This window comes from Bidens hawaiensis, unplaced genomic scaffold (assembly GCF_021521415.1).
Source record: "Bidens hawaiensis isolate Kalapana, Puna unplaced genomic scaffold, B.hawaiensis_p1.1 tig00023789_1, whole genome shotgun sequence".
Taxonomy (NCBI): Eukaryota; Viridiplantae; Streptophyta; class Magnoliopsida; order Asterales; family Asteraceae; genus Bidens; species Bidens hawaiensis.
The window spans coordinates 214,098-239,035 of NW_027493733.1; the positions used below are offsets into that span (position 1 = coordinate 214,098).

The following is a 24,938-nucleotide window of genomic DNA, read 5'->3' on the forward strand; positions in this document are numbered from 1 at the left end:
TCTTCGCTCAAGGAGTTTGCTTGGTTAGATTGGATCAAGTCTCCTTTATCTATTGTTTTGAGATACTGATGTTTTAAGCTTGTCAACGGACTTAGTAGTGGAAAATATTAAGTCTGATCTCTTCGGTTGGATTAAACATCGGTCTTCGCTCAAGGAGTTTGCTTGGTTAGATTGGATCAAGTCTCCTTTATCTATTGTTTTGAGATACTGATGTTTTAAGCTAAAATTGCTTGTATTCTGGTTTGTTTATTGGGCTCTCCATCTTCCTGCTGGAGTTCCTTTCATTTCTAATATAATTGTTGCTGTTCAAAAAAAAATAAATAAGCATTTATGATAATATAAAGTTCTATTACATGCATATTTTACATCTATATGTCTGTATGACAACATATTTTTTATTTAACATAAAAGGAAGACTGACTTTTTGCATCATTGAGTAATCCTATCATTGAAACTCAAAAATGTTGATGTCGATTCACCGTATGTTAGCATGGAGATTTCTTCACTATGCATCACTTGCTCGATATTGGTTTGAACCATAGAGGGGATGTGCGATGTTCTTATGGTTTCCAACTCTGTAGCTACTTCTTTCATAGTTGGCCTATTTCTTCCAATTGGGTTCAAGCATCGCATTGCAAGGTTAGCTAAAACAAGAAGCTCATCCCTACTGCCCTCTTTAATCACCAGTGACTCAAAAATAGACATAACACGTCCTTCTTCCATAGCCAAAATAAAGTGTGCAACCAAACTTCTATTTTCACCAAATCTAGTGAAGGAAATGGGCATCTCTCCTGTTAAGAGTTCAACCATAACAACTCCAAAACTATATACATCACTCTTATCAGTGAATTGACTAGACTTAAAATACTCTGGATCTAAGTAGCCTAATGTACCTTTGACTAAGGTAGTCAAGTGAGTTTGATCAAGTGACACAAACCTTGAAGTTCCAAAATCAGAAATTTTTGCTCTATATTTATCATCCAAAAGTATATTAGTGGTTTTTACGTCCCTGTGATATATTGGAATAGAAGTAGCCGAATGCAAATAAGCAAGTGCTTGAGCAACCTCTGTAGCAATTTGTAGTCTCATGTTCAAAGATAACGGGAACTCATGACTCTCGTCGTGAATACGATCATACAAGGTCCCATTTGGAATGAACTCAGAAACTAGCAAAGGGACCTCTGTCTCTAAGCAGCACCCCAATAGCTTGACCACATTCCTATGATTGACTTGTGAAAGAATGACCACTTCATTGATAAATTGCTCTAATTGGCTTTCGTCAACTAACTTTGATTTCTTTACGGCCACAATCCTTCCATCAACTAACATACCTTTGTAGACTGTACCTTGGCCTCCTTTTCCGAGAATTCTGTTCTCATTGAAGTTGTTAGTGGCCTTCGTCAACTCACGTGATGTGAAAAGTATGGTTTTGTTAACTAAAGACGGGTCAATCTCTTCTTGCTGCTTCAACAATAAACCACCATTAATGCGTTTAAAAATGCTCTTTCTTCGTCTTTTGGTTATTGTTTTCTTGATTAATTTGTAAGATGTATAGATGATAGCTATTAAACCTAATCCAGAGGTTATGGCAACAGCTGAAGAACACCAATACGAAAGAGAAAATCAGTTAGTAAGTTGCCTAAAATTTTAAGATAAATCACGGAGTACTGTTTTAAAGGATATAGACTCTCCTTCAGCTGGTAACACTTAATCTGATTAGAAGTCTCTTAACGCTACATATTTAAAATTTTTCTAACACCTAACCATATGACAGTATTAAAGTTGTCCCTAATGGCTTGAATTTGCAGGACAGATCTAAAAACAAATGACTAATTGATAATTAGAGACCCAAGCTTTCAGTTTGGGATACTAAACCAACTCAATCTAGTATTTTAAGTTAACACAGATAAGAACTAAACTGTATCAAGCATGTTGTAATAAAGGGGTAAATGATTGATAATTAACGCACGATTGAAACAAATAAATAAAACGGTACTATAAATATGAGCTCCCAACAAATTGAACGAATATGGGATGCAAATGGATTATAAGTATGGCGAATAGGCATTACCAACAATTATAGAAATCATAACAGCCATGGTTGAACCGTCACTATAGCTTGAGAAATGCAAACAAGTGAAGTTCCATTCTTTGGCTAAGCCATCAACATCATATATTCTGGTATAGTCACAGTAACCATGATCACCTTCACACCTCGCGCACTCTTCAGTATCTAAATGCACATCGAATAAGAGAAAGTTCCATGTTATAATCTGGAAAAGAATCAATGAGTAAGTTAATATTATGTATAGATCGAATTACATACCATCGCATCCATCCGCTAAATATGAAGTTCCTACGAAAGGTACATTATAGGAACATTTCCAAGTATCTATTGTAGTACCATTACCAGTATCCACTTTGAGTGTTTCTTTGCTTCTATAACTTGAACAACAATTTACGTGATCTTTGTCATGGTCTGATAGGGTCCACAAAAGTGATACCGGAATAAAAGAGGTATCGTTGGCAACATATGAATTCTTATCAACCAAGAGAGCAGACCTGCATGCTCCATCTCCACCTTGTCTTTCCATCCCTGTGAGATTGATGCTGTACGATCTAAGATGATGAGGTAACATTGTTTCGCAACAAGTGACACCAAGGCAGCTGCTTTTGTCACTCACAGTGTCATTGCGACAAGAAGTAGAACACCCTGTGAGTGCACTCCCATGGTCCATCATGACAGCAGTACCGCACCCCTCAACAACAAATTTATTGTGTGATTTGGAAAATAGGAAAGGCCTCCTACCAAGATCGATGCTACTGGTATTCCGAACAGGGATTTGGCAATCAGAGATCTTTGGAGTATTAACAGTGACTATTTGATCATCCACGTTCACGCTCAAGATTTCCAGGCTGTTGAATGCAGATAGATATGGTGTCGAGGAGTTGCAATCAATGATGTACCATTTATTGACAGAACAATTCGCTCCGATTCCAAAAGGGTATGGAATCCTGATATTCCCGCATGTATCATTGCAGCCTGGCTTGGAATAATTAGGATCAGCTACCGATACTGCTGTTAGTGAAAGGAAAATAAGAAAATGGTAAGCCTTAAACAATTTCATTTTGTTAGGAACAACAGTTGATACCAGAGATGCTGGAAAGATGTGAACATATTTATAATGGTGCGCATAAATAATTAATTATTTGGAGACCGAGTCTACGCCGTGCATGATGATTATTCTACACATGGTAGATATTTTCTACTTTATGTTTGATTACGACGCCGGGATTATGTGATGCATAGTCGTTATGTATTATTTAGTTATGATCATTTGTCAACATTTTATTTTATTTACAAATCATATACAAGTCTGGTTTAGTAATTTTAATAAAAGATATTACTTTTTAATGTTTATCTTTTTTTTTCATGAATAAGATATTACTTTTAATGTTTATCATATTAATTTAATTCCAAACTTTTTGAAAGAGTGTGCATATTTAACTTTTAAGTCATGGAATACATTTGCAGGTCATGATAAGTGTAGCGATCAAAGAAAAGTCTTTAGTCATAAACTTAGTGTCTACTTGTGGGTACGTTGTAGCCACTTGCTAGCCACTTTATAGCTGATATATCTATCTTGTCCAAAAAACAAAACTTGTCGTGATCAAACACTTGTGACGGATTGATGCGTTTCGGAAAAACCTCAAATCAACACGACAAATATGGAACGATTTAAGAAAATGACTTGGTTGATATTTAATCTTTGAATGTATTTTTTGGACTGACTATACCCTCAACGTCTGAATTCTAATGTCACACTGATTTCAATCGGCCTTTTGAGGTTGCACCAGACGATCGTTTACAAGTCTTTGTATCAAAATAGTTGTCCAAAATTAATATTACAAATTGTCGTGATCGATAACATATATGATGGATTAATGCGTTTGGGAAAAATCCTCTAATTAACTCCACAATATGGAACGGTTTAAGAAAAAAATAATTGGTTGATATTTAATCTTTGAATATAATTTTTTGGGACCTGAAAGTTCTTATGGAATAGATAAATTGTCCTGATTATTATTATCAATGTTTTAAAAACCGATATTTTACTCGAACCTGAGTGAGCTAAAAAATGACACAACTAGTTGAACGTGGTTATACCGAGATGTTCAACCGGTTGAATAGTTTACCTCATAAATTTCTATAAATGTAACTTTAACTCCAAAAATAATATAAAAGTAAATGATTCCATAACAAAAAAAAATAATCCAAAAGGTAATTCATATTAAAAAAAATTACAAAAACACTCAATTTAAAAAAAGTAGTCATATGTTGGGTTAAAAGTAATTTTAAAAAATATGGATTGCAAATATCAAAAATTTCTCGGACTTAAAACTGGTTTACCGGTAAATACCGGTAGATTTGAAAAATCCGCCAGTACAATGTTCTTTGCAAACCAGTCAAAAATACCAGGCGCATAATACCGGCATACTATGTGAAATTCGGTTTAATCGGTTCAATCGGCCGGTTTAAACCAGTATTTAAAACACCGATTATTATTGTGTAAAACCCTTTAAACAGGGAAGCAACTACATTCGAATAAGGAAACATTATGAAGAGATACATATAAATCAATTTGAACTGAAATATGATCACAATACATAGATGCACTCAATATATATCTCTAAGCAGTCCCCCTTAGTTTGGGCGTGTAGTGGATAAACGCATTTGCAACCGCCTTTCCGGTTGTAAAACGACCACAATGCTCTGTTTGCAACCGTTTTGTAACTGAAAATGCGGTGGGAAAATCCCATGTCATAATGCGAGCAAATTCCGTTGCATATCTTGAGACCTGATGCAACGGTAAAACGAGAATGAAGATCTATCACGTTGATTCTACGAATACCCGTGATGAACTTCCAAAACCCTTAAAATCTCACCCAAAGGTTTCAGGGAAATGAAGAGAAAATTGATAATTATTAAAATTCAAGTCTAACTTTTGGGATTACATTACAAGCATATAAAAAGACTTCTGAATAAGAAATGGGCCTAAATGGGCCATGGGCCAAACACAAACCCAAAAACAAAAACATAAAAAGTGCTGAAAAAAGATAAAAAGGGCCAAAACTTTATTTAGGAGGCGTTTTTGGGCTTCGGACAGAGGCCAAACCGCCGTAGGCCATTTGCCACAATGTGCTCCTCGTCTCAAGCTTCGATTTGACTGGTTATTAACAGAGCTTCGTGGGCCAAGTTATGCCCGTTTTCGTGGGCCACCTTTTGTAGCGCGATCTTGGGCCTCCAAATACATAATAGCCCGGTCTTCAATACTTGGGCCCACATCATTCCCCCTGGATAGAAAAAATTCGACCTCAAATCCATAGTATCTTCATCATCAGTGTTCCCGTAATAAGGTAGTAAATGCTTCACATTAAACACATAAGAACAACGAACGTGACTCGGCAGCTTTAAACGATAAGCATTTGAGTTTATCTTTTCCACAATTTCCACGGGTCCAATCTTCTTAGCTGGTAATTTGTTATATTCCCCAACAGAAAAACGATCTTTTGTCAAAACAGCCCAGACAAAATCACCTTCTTCAAATTCAACATGTCTTCGCTTTTGATCAGCAACCTGCTTATACTTTGAATTGGCTCGAACCAGGTTGTCATGCACATCTTTATGAATTTCATGTAGCCCTTCAACAAAATCTTTTACCTTCTTGGGTACAAAACCAGGAACAGGAAGTGACATCAGATCAAGGAGTCCCCATGGCTGAGCAGAATAAACCACTTGAAAAGGGCTAAACTCGGTACTATGATTGACAACATGATTATGAGCAAACTCAGCTCGATATAGCTTTTGATCCCAAGACTTCACATGATCACCCACAAGACATCGTAAAAGATTACCAAGGGACCGATTAACAACCTCCGTTTGCCCATCCGTTTGAGGGTGGTAGGCACTACTGAAGTTAAGATAAGTGTTCACCATCTTCCATAGGCTGCGCCAAAAATGACTCAAGAAACGAGTGTCCTAATCAGAAACAACAGAAGATGGTAACCCATGCAAACGATAGACATCCCGAAAGAATAACTGAGCCACATTAATTGCAGCTGTCGTCTTCTTGCAAGGAATAAAGTGCACCATCTAGAAAACCGATCAACCACAACAAAGATCGAATCGTTTCCCCTCTGAGTCCGTGGCAACCCCAACACAAAATCCATACTTATATCATTCCAAGGCTGTGAAGGGACCGGCAAAGGCATATAAAGACCCGCATTAGTAGCCGTGCCCTTTGAGACTTGGCAAATTCGACACCTTTTAACATAACGATCTACCTCTTTCCTCATAGTAGGCCAGAAGTAAGAAGACTGCACCAAATGTAAAGTACGGTCGCGACCAACATGACCCTCCCCATGTAACTCTTGAATAATTTTCAACCGAAGACTGGAGTCAGGAATACATAGCTGATTCCCTTTGAACAAAAACCCGTCATGCAAAATAAAGTCTGACTTCTGACCCGCTTGCACATCCTGCAACACAACTGAAAAATACGGTCAGTGGTTAACTGCTCACGAATAACATCCAACCCCAGCACATTAATTCTCACGGAAACAAGCAGATTTCCCCTTCTGCTCAAGGCATCAGCAACACGGTTTGAAACACCAATTTTGTGTTTGACCACAAAAGTAAACTTTTCAAGAAAAGCTAACCAACGCCCTTGTTTATGAGATATCTTGTCTTGCGTGCGAATATGCCTTAGAGAATCATGATCAGCGAATAAGACAAACTCTTTATGAAACAGTTAGTGACGCCAATGCTTTACAGCTTGGACCACTCATAAAACTCCAGGTCATAAGTACTATATCTCAACTTTGACCCTATTAAGTTCTCACTAAAATAAGCAATTGGTCGACCCCCTTGATTGAAGACCCCGCCAATCCCAACCTTCGAGGCATCAGTATGAAGTTCAAAAACTTGTGAAAAGTTAGGCAATACTAGAATTGGTGCGGTAGTGAGCTTCTCCTTAATAACCCGAAAAGCTAACTTTGCTCCTTCTGTCCATACAAATATCTTTCCCTTCATGCAATCTATCATAGGGGCCATAATGGAACTGAAGTGTAGAATGAACCGCCTATAAAAAGAAGCAAGCCCATGAAAAATGCGGACTTCAGTAATGGTGGTAGGAGTTGGCCAGTTTTGAACAGCTGCAACTTTAGATTCATCCACCTCTATCCCATCACCTGAAATAACATACCCTAAGAACAAAACTTTAGTGGTCATGAACACACATTTCTTTGTTGCTGCATAGAAACTGTCTCTGCGAAGTGATGCGTGTGCGCGTGTAGTAGTATAAAATATGATGGATGGAATGATTTTCTTTTGCACAAGATCGTGTTTTAAATTTATAAAAGTGATTTATACAAAGACTAAACACACACAAAATAGGCAAGTGTACCTATCGTATATGTAGAATAGTATTGGTAAGAACCAAGTATCGATCCGTGGACACAAATGTTTCTAATAATAAATCGTTGTTTTACTTCAATCGGAGGTTTTAGTCATTTTGGGGTTAATTTTTGAACTTTTTATAAATTGTAAATACTTATATATATAATATATAGGTGACCAAGACAAGAAATTCCAAACGAGTTGTTCAATTATGCGAATGTTACCATCTAAGATCAAGAATCCACTCCATTTTAGCATTGATAAAATTAATATGTAGACATGTGATAAACTTGCCGTAGTAATATATGATAAATAGCTCCTTAAACCTTAAGTGAGCATCTTTGGCACTAAGGAGATGGTATGCGCATTTTAAAGTCCACCATTTCCTAATGTCATACCATCTCAATGATTTCAATTTAAGTTGGCAAGTAGTTTCGTAAAGTAGAAAGATTAGGATTGACTTCAATTTCTCGAATACCAATTCTAACAACTTCGGGTGGTTGTAGTTCATCACACAACCTCCCCTTGGTTGATTTAAGTAGGTTATAATTACACATTCCGTTAACATATGGTTTCTTTAACTAATTTGATATCCTAAGCAAAGCCATTTTCGGATTACCAAGGTTTAGAAAAATACACCATAACTTATATCTCATCATTTCTAAGTACAATATAAGGATCCATGTTTCGATAATGTATCAAGGTATTTCTATCTTTCAAGAACATGAATCGATCATGAACGATTGCCAATGAGATTGACAACCACTAACTTTGAATTAGTGATTTAAGATGGTGAAACATTTCTCATCAAAAGATAATTGTAATATAACCATGTACTTTACTAGACTACATCACATGTCTTGATTAATTATCAAGTAAAACAAAGCTTCTTCATAGATTTTAGATGGTAAAAGGAGTTTAGCTCATAATGAGCATAATGATAAATATTAAGATGATTGATAATAACAAATACATGATTAAACTTAGAACAATCTAACCAAATGTAGATGAATCTTTCTTCTTAATGATGGTAATGATGGTTGATGATGATGATTAGTGGTGATGACCTCCAAACCTTCAAACTCTTCACTAGATCTTCAAGGTGAGTGTTAGTGTGTGTTTTTATAAGTGAAAACCGGAGAGGATTCTTTTCAAGGCACACTTGATGAATGCAACATGAGCCACTATTTATAGGCAATCTGGATGATGAGGCACGTCCCCGTGCATGATGAGCACGGCCTCGTGTACATTTATGACATGTGCCAGATTTGTTTTGTCTTTTGTGTGAGGTGGCAACGGCCCCGTGATTAGCAGGCACGACCCCGTGGTTTTTAGTGACATGTGCTCAATTCTTATTTGTCTTTTCTGCATTTCCGTCCACGGCCTCGTGCATGCTGAGCACGGCCCCCTGTTTTTTGTTTCTCAGATTTTGTCTTTTCTTGTGTTAGAAGCCTGGGGGCGTGTTTCTTTGTTTTCTTGTGTTTTCTTCTGTTTTTCTTTGTCTTTTTGCTCTTTTCTTCGTTTGGGGTTTGGTCTCACATGAAATTATGTTTTATTATTATAGTAGCCTTTTATGCTATGTTATTGGATAGAAATTGCAGTTTTTAGAGATTATTTGATGCCGAAAAGATGTATATTTCTATGTACATCACGAAGTAAGGCCAAAACCTTCTTGACATGCACGACGTGCTCACTGAAAGAAGCACTATGAATAAGAATATCATCAAAATATACCACCACAAACTTCCTAATAAAAGGCCTGAGCAACTGATTCATCACACGCATAAAAGTACTAAGCGCGTTTGATAAACCAAAAGGCATCACCAACTAGGGATGAGCATGGGATGGTACCAGTACCGACTGGTACCGATCCCGATTTTCCCGATCCCGAAAATTGGAAATTCTTGGTACGGTACCGGTACCGAAATATTTGGTTCGGTACCGGTACGGTACCGGGATAGTACCGGTACCAAGGGTAAAAAATCGGGAAATACCGGTACCGTACCATACCGGTACCGTACCGATCCCGAAACTTAAAACCATGGTACCTTTTCGGTAACGATGGTACCAAATCGGTACCGATTTCGGGATCGGTACCGATTTTGCTCATCCCTATCACCAACCACTCATACAACCCTTCACGAGTCTTGAAGGTTGTTTTCCACTCATCACCAGGTCTAAGACGAATATGGTAATAACCACTCTTCAAATCCAACTTTGTGAAAATAGTGGCACCACTAATCTGGTCAAGCAAATCATCAAGTCGAGGAATAGGAAACCTGTACCTCACAGTAATCTTGTTGATGGCTCGATGCAATTGGTGCGTGATCATATTACAAGTAAGCAAAGTCAAAAATGGAAACCAAAAAGATAAAAGTAAAGATTGAATAAATATAGTTTAAATATTAAACTGGATTAATAGATAAAAGTAAGATTGAATAAATATAGTTTAAATATTAAACTGGATCAATGGAGAGTTATAGAAAGTTAACTCTTTAATTACATTTTAACCATGATTAAAAGCTGTAAAGTTGATATCAATATTTAAATGTACCAAAACTAGGGTGGAATTTGTGTTAGGGTATTTTTGCCTATGAGAAAACCCAACAAATATTATCTTTGGGTTTATTACTATTATTATTTAGAAATAAATAAAAAGAAAAGATATTGTTATAATATTAGCCCTAACTATAACAAGTTTATTAGAATAATATATGAACTTGGAGTTAACAAGAAACAAGGGAATAAGAAAATATGAGAATATGAATTTACTAGATGCATCTTAATCGTAACAATACATGGTATTTATAATACCAAAGTAACTATTTACAAAGACTATTTGAGGAGACAACCTCACATTATTGGTTTGACAAAAAGTGAAAAGGTGACATACACAATTGTAAAAACCGTCGGTGGTTCACAACACTCCTCCTTAGATGACACCTTTTCAAAACTTCGGGGTCTTGAAGTACTGCCTCATTAAAAACCTTACTAAAGAAAAATCCAATGGGAAAAAGCTTTAGCTAAGGGAAAAAGAGTGCAGTAGATAGCTCCCCTCAAGTTGCAGGTCGTTACATTGTCCGTACATGACGCATGCCAATATCATGGACATGTTTTCTGAATGTTGCTGTGGGAAGTGCTTTTGTGAAAAGATCAGTTGCGTTGTTGCTGGATTGGACATATCTCATCTCAACCTGATTGTCTTTAATAAGGTCCTGAGTATACTCAAAGTATCTTGGTGGTATATGCTTTGTTCTGTCACTTTTGATATACCCTTCCTTCATTTACAAGACACAAGCTGCATTATCTTCATAGATAGGAGTTGGGATTCGATCTTTCTCTAGTCCACAAGAAATCAATATGTGTCGTGGCATAGATCTTAACCATACACATTCTCTTGAAGCTTCATGCAATGCAATGACTTCAGCATGATTTGAAGATGTTGCAATGAGTGTTTGTTTCTGAGAACGCCATAAAATCGCAGTTCCTCCATTATTAAATATGTATCCAGTTTGAGATTTTGCTTTATGGGGATCAGATAAATAACCTGCATCTGCATAACCAACTAACCCGTCTTTTGAATCGTAAGGATAAAATAAACCTAAATCAACAGTTCCTTTTAGATACCGAAAAATATGTTTAATGCTATTCCAGTGTCTTTTAGTAGGGGATGAACTGAATCTTGCCAATAAATTAACTGCAAAAGAAATGTCAGGTCTTGTACAGTTAGTAAGATACATAAGTGCTCCAATTGCACTAAGGTATGGTACTTCGGGGCCAAGAATCTCTTCATTATCTTCACAAGGACGAAATGGATCATTGTCAACATTGAGTGATCTAAAACCATCGGTGTGCTTAAATGGTTTGCTTTGTCCATATTGAAACGTTTTAAGAGTTTCTCAGTATAAGTTGGTTGATGCACAAGTATCCCATTATGTATATGCTCAATTTGTAAACCAAGACAATATTTGGTTTTTCCAAGGTCTTTCATTTCAAATTCTTTCTTTAAAAGAGCAATCGCTTCATTAATTTCTTTTTGTGTCCCAATTAAATTGAGATCATCAACATACACAGCTATGATCACATATCCTGATGTTGTCTTCTTGACGAAGACGCATGGACAAATAAGATTATTTGTGTATCCTTTGCTTATCAAATAATCACTCAAACGATTGTACCATATCCTTCCAGATTGTTTCAGTCCATTCAAGGATCTTTGTAACTTAATGGAATACATTTCCTTAGGCTTTGAGCTTAATGCTTCGGGGAAATCCTTCGGAATTTTCATATAGATGTTACTGTCTAGTGATCCATACAAGTACGCTGTGACAACATCCATAAGACGCATCTCTAAATTTTTAGAGACTGCTAAGCTGATTAAATATCTAAACGTAATAGCATCCATAACAGGAGAATACGTTTCTTCATAGTCAACTCCTGGCATCTGAGAAAAACCTTGAGCTACAAGTCTTGCTTTATATCTTGTAACTTCATTTTTCTCATTTAGTTTTCTCACAAAAACCCATTTATATCATACAGGTTTCATTGACTTTGGTGTAATGACAATAGGTCCAAAAACCTTTTGATTGTTTAGTGAGTTTAATTCAGCTTGCATAGCATCTTTCCATTTGTTCCAATCTTGTCGATTTTTACAATCATCTACGGATTTTGGTTCAGGGTCATCATTTTCTTCCATGATATCACTTGCCACAGAATAAGAAAATATATCATCAATATTTTCCATTTCATCTTGATCCCACATTATATGCGATTGACCATAGTTGATTGACACTTCCTTATTGGAATCATTTATTTCTTCCTGAGGGAATGTTATATTATTTATTCTTTCCTGATGGAAGGTTCTGTCAATCATTCCATCCTTAGGGTCAATATCCTTTTCAGAGCCCTTTCTTTTTCGAGGATTTTTATCCTTTGAACCGATTGGCCTTCCACGTTTTAAACGTTTTTGGGATTCATGAGGTGCATTATTATTATTTTGCTTGCTTGGAATCTCAACTCGAGCTGGAGCATTAGCAGCTGGTATATGAGATTTAGTGACCCTGTTTATTTCAGTAAATGCATCAGGTAACTGATTAGCAATTTCTTGTAGATGTATTACTTTTTGAACCTTTGTCTCACTTTGTTTTGATCTTGGGTCTAGGTGTAACAATGATGGCACACACCATGATATATCTCTTTCTTTCTTTTTCATTTCTCTCCCTAATGCCGGGAATATTGTCTCGTTAAAATGGCAATCAACAAAATGTGTTGTAAATACATCACCTGTTAAAGGTTCAAGGTATCTTATGATGGAAGACGTTTCATATCCAACATATATTCCCAACATCTTTGGGGACCCATTTTTGTGCGTTGTGGTGGTGCAATAGGAACATACACAGCACACCCAAAAATTCTAAGGTGAGAGATATTTGGCTCATTTTCAGAAACAAGTTGTGTGGGAGAGTATTTATGATTTGCACTTGGTCTCACATGGGTTAATGATCCAGCATGCATAATTGCATGACCCCAAATAGAAACAGGGAGTTTTGTCCTCATTATTAATGGTCTGGCTATTAGATGTAGGAGTTTGATTAACGACTCGGCTAAGCCATTTTGTGTGTGTACATGAGCAACTGGGTGTTCTACAACAATCCCCACAGACATGCAATAATCATCAAAAGCATGTGATGTAAATTCTCCCGCATTATCAAGCCTTACTCTTTTAATGGTATAATAAGGAAAATGTGCACGTAATTTGATAATTTAAGCAAGAAATTTTGCAAAAGCAACATTACGAGTCGATAATAAAGAGATATTAGACCTTCTGCTGGATGTGTCTATTAAGATCATGAAGTATCTAAATGGTCCGCATGGTGGATGAATTGGTCCACATATGTCACCTTGAATTCTTTCAAGAAACATTGGTGTTTCTTTATCTACTTTTAATGGCGAAGGCCTTGTAATTAATTTGCCAAGAGAACAAGATGTACATTGAGACATTTTATCTATTTTGTGGATCTTTTGACCTTTCAGTGGATGCCCATGTGTATTTTCAATGATCCTTTTCATCATTGTGGATCCTGGATGGCCTAATCTGTCATGCCATAAGTTTATGATACCAGAATCCAACAATTTTCTTTGACTGCCATATGTGCTTGAGGCACATTTATATATGTATAATGTAAACCAGAATGGAGCATTGGAAAATTTTCCAATATCTGATCTTTGCTTATGATGTGCAAATATTTTTCATTATTAACAGTCCTTGACTGAGTATCATATCCATTATGATATATGTTTTTGAAACTCAACAAATTTCTTGTTGATTTTGGGGAAAATAAAGCATTTTCTATTTTGAGTTTTGTACCATTTGGTAATGTTAAATTAGCTTTTTCCACTCCTTCTATCAAGTTTGTAGGACCTGATATTGTATTGATGATCCATTTTGTTGGTTTCAGTTTATAAAAATATTTTTTAGATCTAAGTATAGTATGTGTGGCTCCACTATCCGCTATACATATATCTTCTTCATTTGTTTGATCTTGTGCTCCAGTGATTTTCATTTTAAATCTTGAAAGTATTAAGAAAAATAATAAGTGTATGACAAAGACATTATGATATTTTAATAAGAACTTTATTTAACTGAGAAACAAACAGTACATGAAGGAAAATACATAACTAAAGATAATGAGAAGCACACTTAATTATTGCAAATAATTATTCTTGTCAAGCAATATTTATTCCAGAGATCCACATCAAAGTCTGCAATGCTCATATCAGCATTGAGGTTATCAAAGTTATCAACATGGTTCACTTCTTTCTCTTTTCCTTTGCTAGAGGATTGGTACAGTTCACACAGATGTGAAGCTGTGCGACAAGCCTTTGCCCATATCTAAAACAGGGTGTGCCATTGTTTTCGGACCTACCAGCTTCATTCCATTTATTGTGGTGGTTGGAATTGGTATTCTGTGAGACATGATAATTATTGGCTCTCTGGTTACGACCACGGCCGCAAGAATTAGTGTTCCATTTGAATGAATGCTTACGATCATTAAAATGCATTTTATCAAAATGACCACGGCCACGTCCACGGCCTCGTCCACGACTTTGTTCCCATTTATTACCAGAATTTTTATGAGAATTTTTGTGAGCAACATTTGCTTATGGTATTGCTAACGAACCCGTGGGACGAGATTGATGATTTTTCATCAATAATTCATTATTTTTTTCTGCTACAAGGAGAAATGCATTTAGATCAGAGTATCTCCTAAAATTCTGCAATCGATAATGCGTTTGCAAGGTTATATTTGATGCATGAAATGTGGAGAAAGTTTTCTCCAACATATCTCCTTCAGTAACAGTTTGCCCACAAAATCGGAGCGTTGAGCATATTCTAAACAAAGCAGAGGTGTACTCATTTACTTTTTTAAAATCTTGGAACCTGAGATTGTTCCATTCATCTCTAGCAGTGGGAAGTAGAACTTCCCTTTGATGATCAAATCTGCTTTTTAAATCTTCCCACAAAATGCATGGATCCTCACAATTTGAATACTCAAATTGTAACATCTCATCAATGTGTTTGTGGAGGAAGACATCGGCTTTTGCCTTGTCTTGATCCTCACAATTATTTCCCACTGTTATCGTACTCAAAACACCCATTGATTTGAGATGTCGTTTGACATGTGCCATCCATGACATAATTATCTCCGGTGATATTGAGAGCCGAAAATTCAAGTGTTGCGATGTTTGCCATTTTATTACTAAACACAAATAAGATATATATTAGGATTATATACTTATTAAAATTGAAAGAAAATACAAAGGTAAAGCTATAAATAGATAAAAAAAAAGGAAAAGATTAAACTTCTAGGTGGGAGATTACAAATTAAGAACAATAAGATTATCAACATTATGGTAGTTAACATTAAAACTGGATGAATCATCTTGAAAGCTTTATCTTCGTTAACTTAAGAAGAAGAATGTTTGTTGTAAATGAAATGGAGTTGATAATTGGTTATTTATAGTGAAAATTTATAACCGTTTTACAATGGTTATATTACCGTTTTATAACGGTAACATTACCGTTTGTGTGTGTGTGTGTATAATATTAATTATTTTAAAGTAAGATAATAAATAAGATATTAAATAAAGTTTATTTTATAAAATATATAATTATTATGCATAATAATAAGAATAGAATTGTTAGTGTAAATAAATCTAACTTCTAAATGAAATATTAGTGTGCATATATAAATAAAAGTTAAAATAGTTATCAAATTTTAATAACAATGTTTATACACATTACTGATGTTACTTAGTATATGTATATGCATATATATATTTCCAATGTACATAATTATAGAAGTGTTTATGATGCTTATGTGGATACCTTTGTGTCTATTACCTTTATTGATTAGGATATAAGCAGCTCGTGCTGATAACGTGTTATAATATTAGCCCTAATTATAACAAATTTATTAGAATAATATATGAACTTGGAGTTAACAAGAAACAAGGAAATAAGAAAATATGAGAATATGAATTTACTGGATGCATCTTAATCGTAACAATACATGGTATTTATAATACCAAAGTAACTATTTACAAAGACCATTTGAGACACATTATGGGTTTGACAGAAAGTGAAAATGTGATACACAATTGTAAAAACCTTCGGTGGTTCACAACATATATATATATATATATGTATTACGTTTACTACTTCATCCTTATTATTCAATTATTTTTGTTGTGATGTCTTCTTGGGCCCACATGGCCACTAAATAATATTGGTGATTGATGTATGGGCTTCGTGACTTTCTCCACAAGAAAATAAAAAGAATGTAAAGATTATTTTGTGGTTTGACATTCTATTCGGCCGTCAACTCACAACAAAAGAATATTGAGTATTTTGTGGAATTCCCTGTTAGCCGATAAATCAATCAGAGACGAAGTAAAGTTTTCTTGCTCCATTCTTTTGGTGATGTTTTGAAGATAAGAAATGTTCTAAAGACTGGGTATTTTCTCGTTGGTGTTACCTCTAACTCTTTGTTTTATTCCATATGCTTGATGTTAGTTTGCATCAAGTATATGATGATTTGTGTATGCCTCTAGTTTTTCCTAGAGAAGACTTTGTATTGCTCATTATTGGTGATAGTGGATTTGAAGCGGCTTTAGTATTCCCGTGGTTTTTACTCTCGCCTTGAGAGACTTTCCTAGCTAAAATTATTGTGTCCTATTTACTTTTAATTACCCTACTTGTTTGCATCCTCATTGGTTCATTCAAGTCGGAAAAAATTTAGCCAAACGAAGATTAATTCCGCACTTTTTGTTTACCGTTTGTGGCTAGGTGGCCGTTTTTCCCAACAATTTGATATATGAATGACAATGAAACCAGGTTCTCTAACACACGTCCACACGCTATTGTTTATGCTTCGCAAGAAAACTTTTAAACCTTTAAAGCCAAAAAAAAAAGGTTTTGCCATTAAGACATTAAAATTCCCGTTCACCGGACATGTATAAAAATACATATAACATTCAAAAGGTGGTATGTCTATATTACAAACTTTGTTTTTAATTTTAAGAATCTAGGATGCTGACTACTCTAAAAATGTAACATAGCAAAAGCGTGAGGAATAGGTTTTTCAGCTAAGGGGTTATTTGGTTAATTTAAATCTGAATGAGTCAGGTCTGAATGATCCTCTGTCCTATTCAGCAGCAACAAGAAGTCTGAATGATAATTTTAATCATTCAGATGTTTTTCTGTTTGAAACCAAAGAGACTTCATCTGAAGTCTCTGAATGAATCAGATGTTTACATCTGAATGGTTCCATTCAGATGTAAACAAACAGCCCGTGAGTATGAAATGACTAAGATACCAGTTGTGATAAAAATAAAAATTAATTATCAACCCATTATGAGAGTGTTATTGACTAAAATACTCATGTGAGTGTAAGGTTTTCTAGTTAAGTGAGCGTGGATTATATTCTTGTATTAAGATAAAACAAATAATTGAAAACATTAAGCCACAAACATCACACCGTTCAACTTTCAGGCCACCACCATGTAAGGACCCGTTACCGGTAGCCCTACTTTCGTGTTGGATTTACTCATAAACGCAGTTCTAAATACCAGAGTTAATTAAAACATTCGCGGAATATAAAAGCTTTCATAAAACATTTCATAACAAAACACATCTTGTCTTAAAACGTCATCTTGTCTTTCAAAATAAACAAAACATTAAACTTAAACGTCTTGAGTCTTCCGATGCCAGCCTCTTATTCAGTGCCACGTGTCTCCTCAAGCGAGCTGTCTCATCCTACTCACCTGCGTGCATACTAAAAGTCAGCTACGCTGAGTGAGTTCTAGTTAATCATACATTATACAATACACACAAACTTATATTCTTTCATTCATACTTTCATACTTTCTTTTGTACTAACTTGCTTTCATATCTTACGTTATAAAGAGCATTACGCCCTACATTCCTCAAGTATTATTAGGGCTCGGTACCCTCCTTCCTCGAGTATTATTAGGGCTCGGTACCCTCATTCCTCGAGTATTATTAGGGCTCGGTACCCTCTTTCCTCGAGTATTATTAGGGCTCGGTACCCTCTTTCCTCGAATATTAGTAGGGTTCGGTTCCCTAGTTCTCGAATATTAGTATGGTTCGATTCCCTCTTCGTTACCATACAACCATACATCATATCTCGAGTATTATTAGGGCCCGGTACCCTCTTGGTAACCATACAACCATCCTTTCCTTCTTTTATTAACTTTATCACATTCATACACATAGGCATACATATCATACTTACCTTATACATAGCGTTACAACCTGATAGTACGTGCAATATCCGAAGATCGTTCACGTACTAACAAGCAATCATTCATACATTTCACATCATTCATATAAGGCATACACTTATCACTTAGGATAAGTGTATTAACAAACATATAGAGTATGCACACAGCCCCGAAAACATAACACAGAAGTGGGGCTAGAAACTCACCTGAATCCTGTTACGCTCTCCGTTAATCGTTATTCCCTTCTTGAGCTGTGCACGGCTAACTGTATAATATTTACATGTATCAATTAACTACTACTACTCATGTTGTATTTCTATCTTTATATAACCCACAACTAACGGGGGTCCGGGGGCAGCGCCCCTGACAGCGGGGTCTAGGGCGGCAGCCCCTAGCAGGGTCCAAGGGGCAGAGCCCCTGGCTGGGGTTAAGCTGCCTTAACACATTTTCCATTAACATTTTAGGTAATCTTCTAAGTTGGGCTTAATTGCTAAGCCTAAGTTAATGGGCCAGTTTACTTTATATTAGCTATGGGCTTAGCCCAACTGTCCACTGTGGTACCGGGCCCAACTGTTCACTATCTTGGCTCAGGCCCAAGCCAAATTGGGTGGCTGAGAACCCCCAGCAGAGAACCCTGTTCCTGGCACATTTTTATTTACATTAACTGTCTTAGCACATTTTTCATTAGGTTTTTAATTTATTTTCTAATTTGCTAACTCCATCGAACTTATCATTAAGTGAACTTAACAATAAGCGAACTTAACATTAAGCGAACTTAACATTAGGCGAAGTTAAGCATTCATCGAACTTAACTCAGGCGAAGTTAGCATTGAGCGAACTTAACTCAGGCGAAGTTAGCATTGAGCGAACTTAACTCAGGCGAAGTTAGCATTGAGCGAACTTAACTCAGGCGAAGTTAATTAGTTAGGCGAACTTGCTTGCAAGCGAACTTGCTTGCAGGCGAAGTTCGCTTGCAGGCGAAGTTGTGCAGCAGCCGCCACTGTTCATCCTAAATCCCCAAAATCATCATCGTTTTACCGAGAAATCCATGGGTATGGTATTTGACTAACCCGCGATCATTCCTAAGGTCGTTTTTGGATAAGGTTTGACCCGAAAACACGTAAAGTTTGGACCTTTAAGTTCAAAAACGTTTAATACAAGATTTACGGTTTATCCTATACGATCCGTATATGTTTATGGGTTCATTGGATTCGTCCTAGCATCAAGTTCGTTACTTTACGTTTCGTTAGACCCGATCTATTATAGTTTCAAGTTTCATGGCTAACCGTCTATTAAAACATGAACTTTAAGATCGAAATCATACCTTTATGTTTTCGTTTTGGTCTCGGTTAGCTAGCTTATGAACTTTGGATCTTGTATAAATCTTGAACCACGTTTTCTTGCTCGGATTTCACCTCTCTCTCGCTCGGCCGCGTATGGTGTGTGTGTTTGGAGTGTGTAGAGATTAAGATGGAATGAAAAGAGGTTTAGGGTTTTATGGTGGTTTAGGAGGATATTTATATTCCCCAAGGCCCATGGAACTAAGGCCCATTATCCTTAACCCATCCTAATTAAATCCAAGTCCATGATCTTTTCCATATTAGACGTTAGTTAATATTATTAAACGCACGACAATTTAAAGCAACTTTCTTTATTTATTATTAGAATATTTAGGATGTTACACACCAACAGTACCTCTAGTCAATTGTCCAACTACTTTGTTTCCGACGAAGGTTATTGTAGAACCAAAAAACCATTATAATCCATGAACATCATGATCTAGTTACAAGAACTTTGGAGATCTTAATCTGAGACACAACAAATCATAATAATTCAATCTGACTATTTCCATCAACATGATGAAGTATTTAACGCGCACTAAGACTAGGATATAACATATTTCTAGTTATTAATGTGAAAGAACATCTTAAACTAGAATCAAACGAGAAAACGTTTATCCAAATAATGAAACATAGATTTGGACTTATTAAATGTTTATGGGTGCAAGTATTAAGAAACTGAAAATGCCTATTCTAACTTGTGAAAGAATGATCCAGGACCAAGCTTCATAAAGCCTGTTTCAGTCCTCGGATCCAAACAGTTCGCACATATCCACATTAAAGAAAAGGAAGTATGACAATTATAGCATTTAACCATTTATGAATACATAAAGTTCATTTTACATATTTTACAACTATATGTCTGTATGACAACATCTTTTTATTTAAGATACAACGAAGACTGACTTTTTGCATCATTGAGTAATCCTATCATTGAAACTCAAAAATGTTGATGTCGATTCGCCGTGTGTTAGCATGGAAATTTCTTCACTATGCATCACTTGTTCGATATTAGTTTGAACCATAGAGGGAATGTGTGATGTTCTTATGATTTCTAACTCTATAGCTACTTCTTGCATAGTTGGCCTATTTCTTCCGATAGGGTCCAAGCATCGCATTGCAAGGTTAGCTAAAACAAGAAGCTCGCCCCCACTACCCTCTTTAATAACCATTGGCTCAAAGATAGACATAAAGCGTCCTTCTTCCATAGCCAACATAAAGTGTGCAACCAAACTTCTATTTTCACCAAATCTAGTTAGAGAAATTGGCCTTTCTCCCGTCAGGAGTTCAACCATAACAACTCCGAAACTATATACATCACTCTTATCAGTGAATTGGCTTGATTGAAAATACTCAGGATCTAGGTAGCCGAATGTACCTTTGACTAAGGTAGTCAAGTGGGTTTGATCAATTGATACAAACCTTGAAGTTCCAAAGTCAGAAATTTTGGCTCTATACTTATCATCCAAAAGTATATTAGTGGTTTTTATGTCCCTATGATATACTGGAATAGAAGTAGCTGAATGCAAGTAAGCAAGTGCTTGAGCAACCTCTGTAGCAATTTGTAGTCGCATGTTCAAAGATAATGGGAACTCATGATTCTCTTCGTGAATACGATCACACAAGGTTCCATTTGGAATGAACTCAGAAACTAGCAAAGGGACCTCTGTCTCTAAGCAGCACCCCAATAGCTTGACCACATTCCTATGATTGACTTGTGAAAGAATGACCACTTCATTGATAAATTGCTCTAATTGGCTTTCGTCAACTAACTTTGCGGCCACAATCCTTCCATCAGCTAACATACCTTTGTACACTGTACCTTGGCCTCCTTTTCCGAGAATTCTGTTCTCATTGAAGTTGTTAGTAGCCTTCGCCAACTCACGTGATGTGAAAAGTATGGTTTTGTTAACTAAAGACGGGTCAATCTCTTCTTGCTGCTTCAACAGTAGACCACCATTAATGCGTTTAAAAATGCTTTTTCTTTGTCTTTTGGTTATTATTTTCTTGATTAGTTTGTAAGATGTATAGATGATAGCTATTAAACCTAATCCAGAGGTTAGGGCAATACCTGTATGAACACCAATAAGAAAGTGAAAATCAGTTAGTAAGTTGCCTAAAATTTTAAGATAAATCAAGGATTCTTGTTTTAAAAGGATAAAACTCTCCTTCTGGTACCACTTGGTCTAATTAGAAGTCTCTTAACTATAAATTTTTTCGTACACCTAACCATATGACAGTATTAATAATTAACCCACGATTGAAACAAATAAATAAAACGGTACTTTAGTTATGGGCTCTCCCAACAACTTAAACGAATACAGGATGCAAATGGATTATAGTTTATAAGTATGGAGAATAGGCATTACCAGCATACATAGAAATCGTAACAGCCATGAATGAACCGCCACTATAGCTTGGGAAATGAAAACAAGTGAAGTTCCATTCTTTGGCTAAGCCATCAACATCATACATTCTGGTATAGTCACAGTAACCATGATCACCTTTACACCTCGCGCACTCTTCAGTAGCTAAATGCACATCAAATAAGAGAGTTTCATGTTATAATCTCGAAAAGAATCAATGAGTAAGTTAATATTATGTATAGATCGAATTACATACCATCGCATCCATCCGCTAAATATGAAGTTCCTACGAAAGGTACATTATAGGAACATTTCCAAGTATCTATTGTAGTACCATTACCAGTATCCACTTTGAGTGTTTCTTTGCTTCTATAACTTGAACAACAATTTACGTGATCTTTGTCATGGTCTGCTAGGGTCCACAAAAGTGATACCAGAATAAAAGAGGTATCGTTGGCAACATATGAATTCTTATCAACCAAGAGAGCAGACCTGCATGCTCCATCTCCACCTTGTCTTTCCATTCCTGTGAGATTGATGGTGTATGATTTAAGATGATGCGGAATTATTGTTTTGCAACAAGTGACACCAAGGCAGCTGCTTTTGTCGCTCACAGTGTCATTCCGACAAGAAGTAGAACACCCTGTGAGTGCACTCCCATGGTCCGTCATGACAGCAGTACCGCACCCCTCGACAACAAATTTATTGTGTGATTTGGAAAACAGGAAAGGGCTCCTACCAAGATCGATGCTCATGGTCTGACTGCTATTTTGTACAGGGATTTGGCAATCAGAGATTTTTGGAGTATTAACAATGACTAGTTGATCTTCCAAGTTTACACTCAAGATTTCCAGGTGGTTGAGTGCAGAGAGATGTGGTGTGGAGGAGTTGCAATCAATGATGTACCATTTATTGACAGCACACTTAGCACCGATTCCAAAAGGGTATGGAATCCTCACGCTCCCGCATGTATCGTTGCAGCCTGGCTTGGAATACTTAGGAACAGCTCCTGATGCTGCTGTTAATGAAAGAACAATAAGAAATTGGTAAGCCTGAAACAATTTCATTTTCCTAGGAACAACGATTGATACCAGAGATGGAAAGATATGTATATATACATAGATTAAGACGCTGATAATTATTGCAGACCGAGTCTGTGCCTTGCATTATAATTATTCTAAACATGGTGGACATTTTCTACTTCATGTTAGATTAATTAGATTAAGACACTAGAATTATGTGATGGTAGTTATGAGTTATTTAATGATCATCTGTCAACATTTTCTTTTTCCGAGCTCACAAATCATATATTCACCTCTTTTGAGCTTGGTGAAGATCAAGTCTGGTTTAGTTTCTATATTTAAGTTTAAAGTCACAGTATCAAAAGAAAAGTCTAAAGTCATAAAATTATTATATGTACTTGATGTGGGTTCATAGGCACTTGCTAGCCCCTTTATAAGTTGATATATCTATCTTGCTGTCCAAAAATAAATAATAAAAAATAAAATCATGTTGAATATATATATATATTGTCTTCTATAATGAAAGAGATCAGCTTCCTGTAGCTTTCATTTTGGTTGAAATGGTAAAACCGTTAATTGTTATCACTTAAAAATAACTAAAGTTTAATGATCAGCAAATACATCAGCTATGATCTGGTCTACTTTGCTCATGTCCCAATCGATACATTTATTTATTTTTTTGGTATTTTCTCTTTTTATAGTCAACCATTTGTGATAGCCAATGTATCAGAAGTCAGCGGTAGGAAAAATACAGATCTTATTCAATTAATTATTGTGATCTATATTTCCTTAAATTAATGCCTTATTAAACCAAGGATTGTGGAATGAAGTTAGAACTTAGAAGGAAGCAGGTAGGAAAAAGAAAAGGTATGTACGTTACTTACAATTACATTCAGTACAAAGTACATATTATGAGAGGACATTCACTCACAGAGTTCCTCATTATGCTACCCGTAAACCTTATAGAAAAATTAAATAATATCGTGATAACCACAAAGCCTTTGATCATAGAATATCTCGGACCCCTGCTGGTAAATACGGGGCTCTGGCAGAAGAGAATATTGAATATAATGTACGAAATATAGGCGACCTTAATCATAACACTAATAAAGATGCTCTCTTTATTCATATGGGAAATTAGCATATCATACCATATACATAAATAAATATAATTAAAACTTACTTGAATATAGAGATGATTCTAAGTATTGTCTTCTCCGAGTTGAGTCTTCGAGTTTGTTCTTGATTGCAACAATTGAACAAAGTAAATCCAACAACGTTGCTAGAGGATTCTTGTTAAGACTTAAGAGCATGTCCCTCAAAACAAATTGTGTGTCTATCTTTATACTAAAACGAAGTTGAAATCGACATGCGATAACATTCCCATAATATTGTTGGTGTTTTTCCAAAATAAAACGAGCATCTTGAACTATAAAACTAGCCATGTTTTAGAAAGTATTGTTAAAAGATCATCAATGCCTAATGAGATGGATTAATGTGTATTCAACACAAATAAAGTACACTAATATGGATTAAATTGGTCAAATAAAACCGTCAGAATTATTAACCTCCTCGCATTAACTCAGTAGTGGGAGGTGGATGGACTCAATTGACTCATTCAGTAGCAGTCACATAGTTTGAACCTGTACTAGGAGCGTCACAGTCAGTGCGAACAGCCACGTGCTCTCGACCCGTCCCACACGTGCTATGAGCTACAATATGCAGTCTGTAGGAACCACACATAGTAGTCCTTGCGCCAACATGGCAGGTTATTAAATAATCCTTTGTGTAGCGATGGCTGTTAGAAACTTAATAAAAAGAATGATTCAAAATATGTTAAAATTTAAAAAACAAGCACTGCTTCTTTACCATAAAAAGAAAGAATCAGAGTACGGTTATACATCTATACTTTTATCAAAATGGGGGGCCAAAATGATAGCTTGGT

General features: G+C 35.9%; 1 protein-coding gene and 1 pseudogene across 2 annotated transcripts; both read right to left on the reverse strand.

Annotated features, from left to right (window-relative positions):
* Positions 1–361: 361 nt before the first annotated feature.
* LOC143567991 (wall-associated receptor kinase-like 1) lies at positions 362–23,046 on the reverse strand. Of its 2 annotated transcripts, none has more exons than XM_077054262.1 (3): positions 22,228–23,046; positions 21,975–22,136; positions 362–1,595 (listed from the first exon to the last, which is right to left on the reverse strand). In XM_077054262.1, exons 1-3 carry the CDS (start codon positions 23,036–23,038, stop codon positions 430–432), a joined length of 2,139 nt encoding a protein of 712 aa, XP_076910377.1. In that variant the 5' UTR covers positions 23,039–23,046; the 3' UTR covers positions 362–429. The 2 variants fall into 2 exon arrangements, with proteins under 2 accessions (XP_076910377.1, XP_076910378.1); XM_077054263.1 differs by lacking the exons at positions 21,975–22,136; positions 22,228–23,046 and adding exons at positions 2,072–2,233; positions 2,327–3,396 and having other exon boundaries at positions 364–1,595.
* On the reverse strand, positions 20,389–21,791 carry LOC143567997 (wall-associated receptor kinase-like 2 pseudogene; annotated as a pseudogene).
* Positions 23,047–24,938: the final 1,892 nt, after the last annotated feature.

Bases quoted from the DNA above. Each gene is read 5' to 3' on its own strand.
- LOC143567991 (XM_077054262.1), bottom strand. From the start codon at position 23,038: ATGAAATTGTTTCAGGCTTACCAATTTCTTATTGTTCTTTCATTAACA. The intron at 22,137-22,227 runs GTATGTAATTCG...ATGTGCATTTAG, and splicing joins TTTAGCGGATGGATGCGATG to CTACTGAAGAGTGCGCGAGG. The intron at 1,596-21,974 runs GTAATGCCTATT...GGTGTTCTTCAG, and splicing joins TACGATTTCTATGTATGCTG to CTGTTGCCATAACCTCTGGA.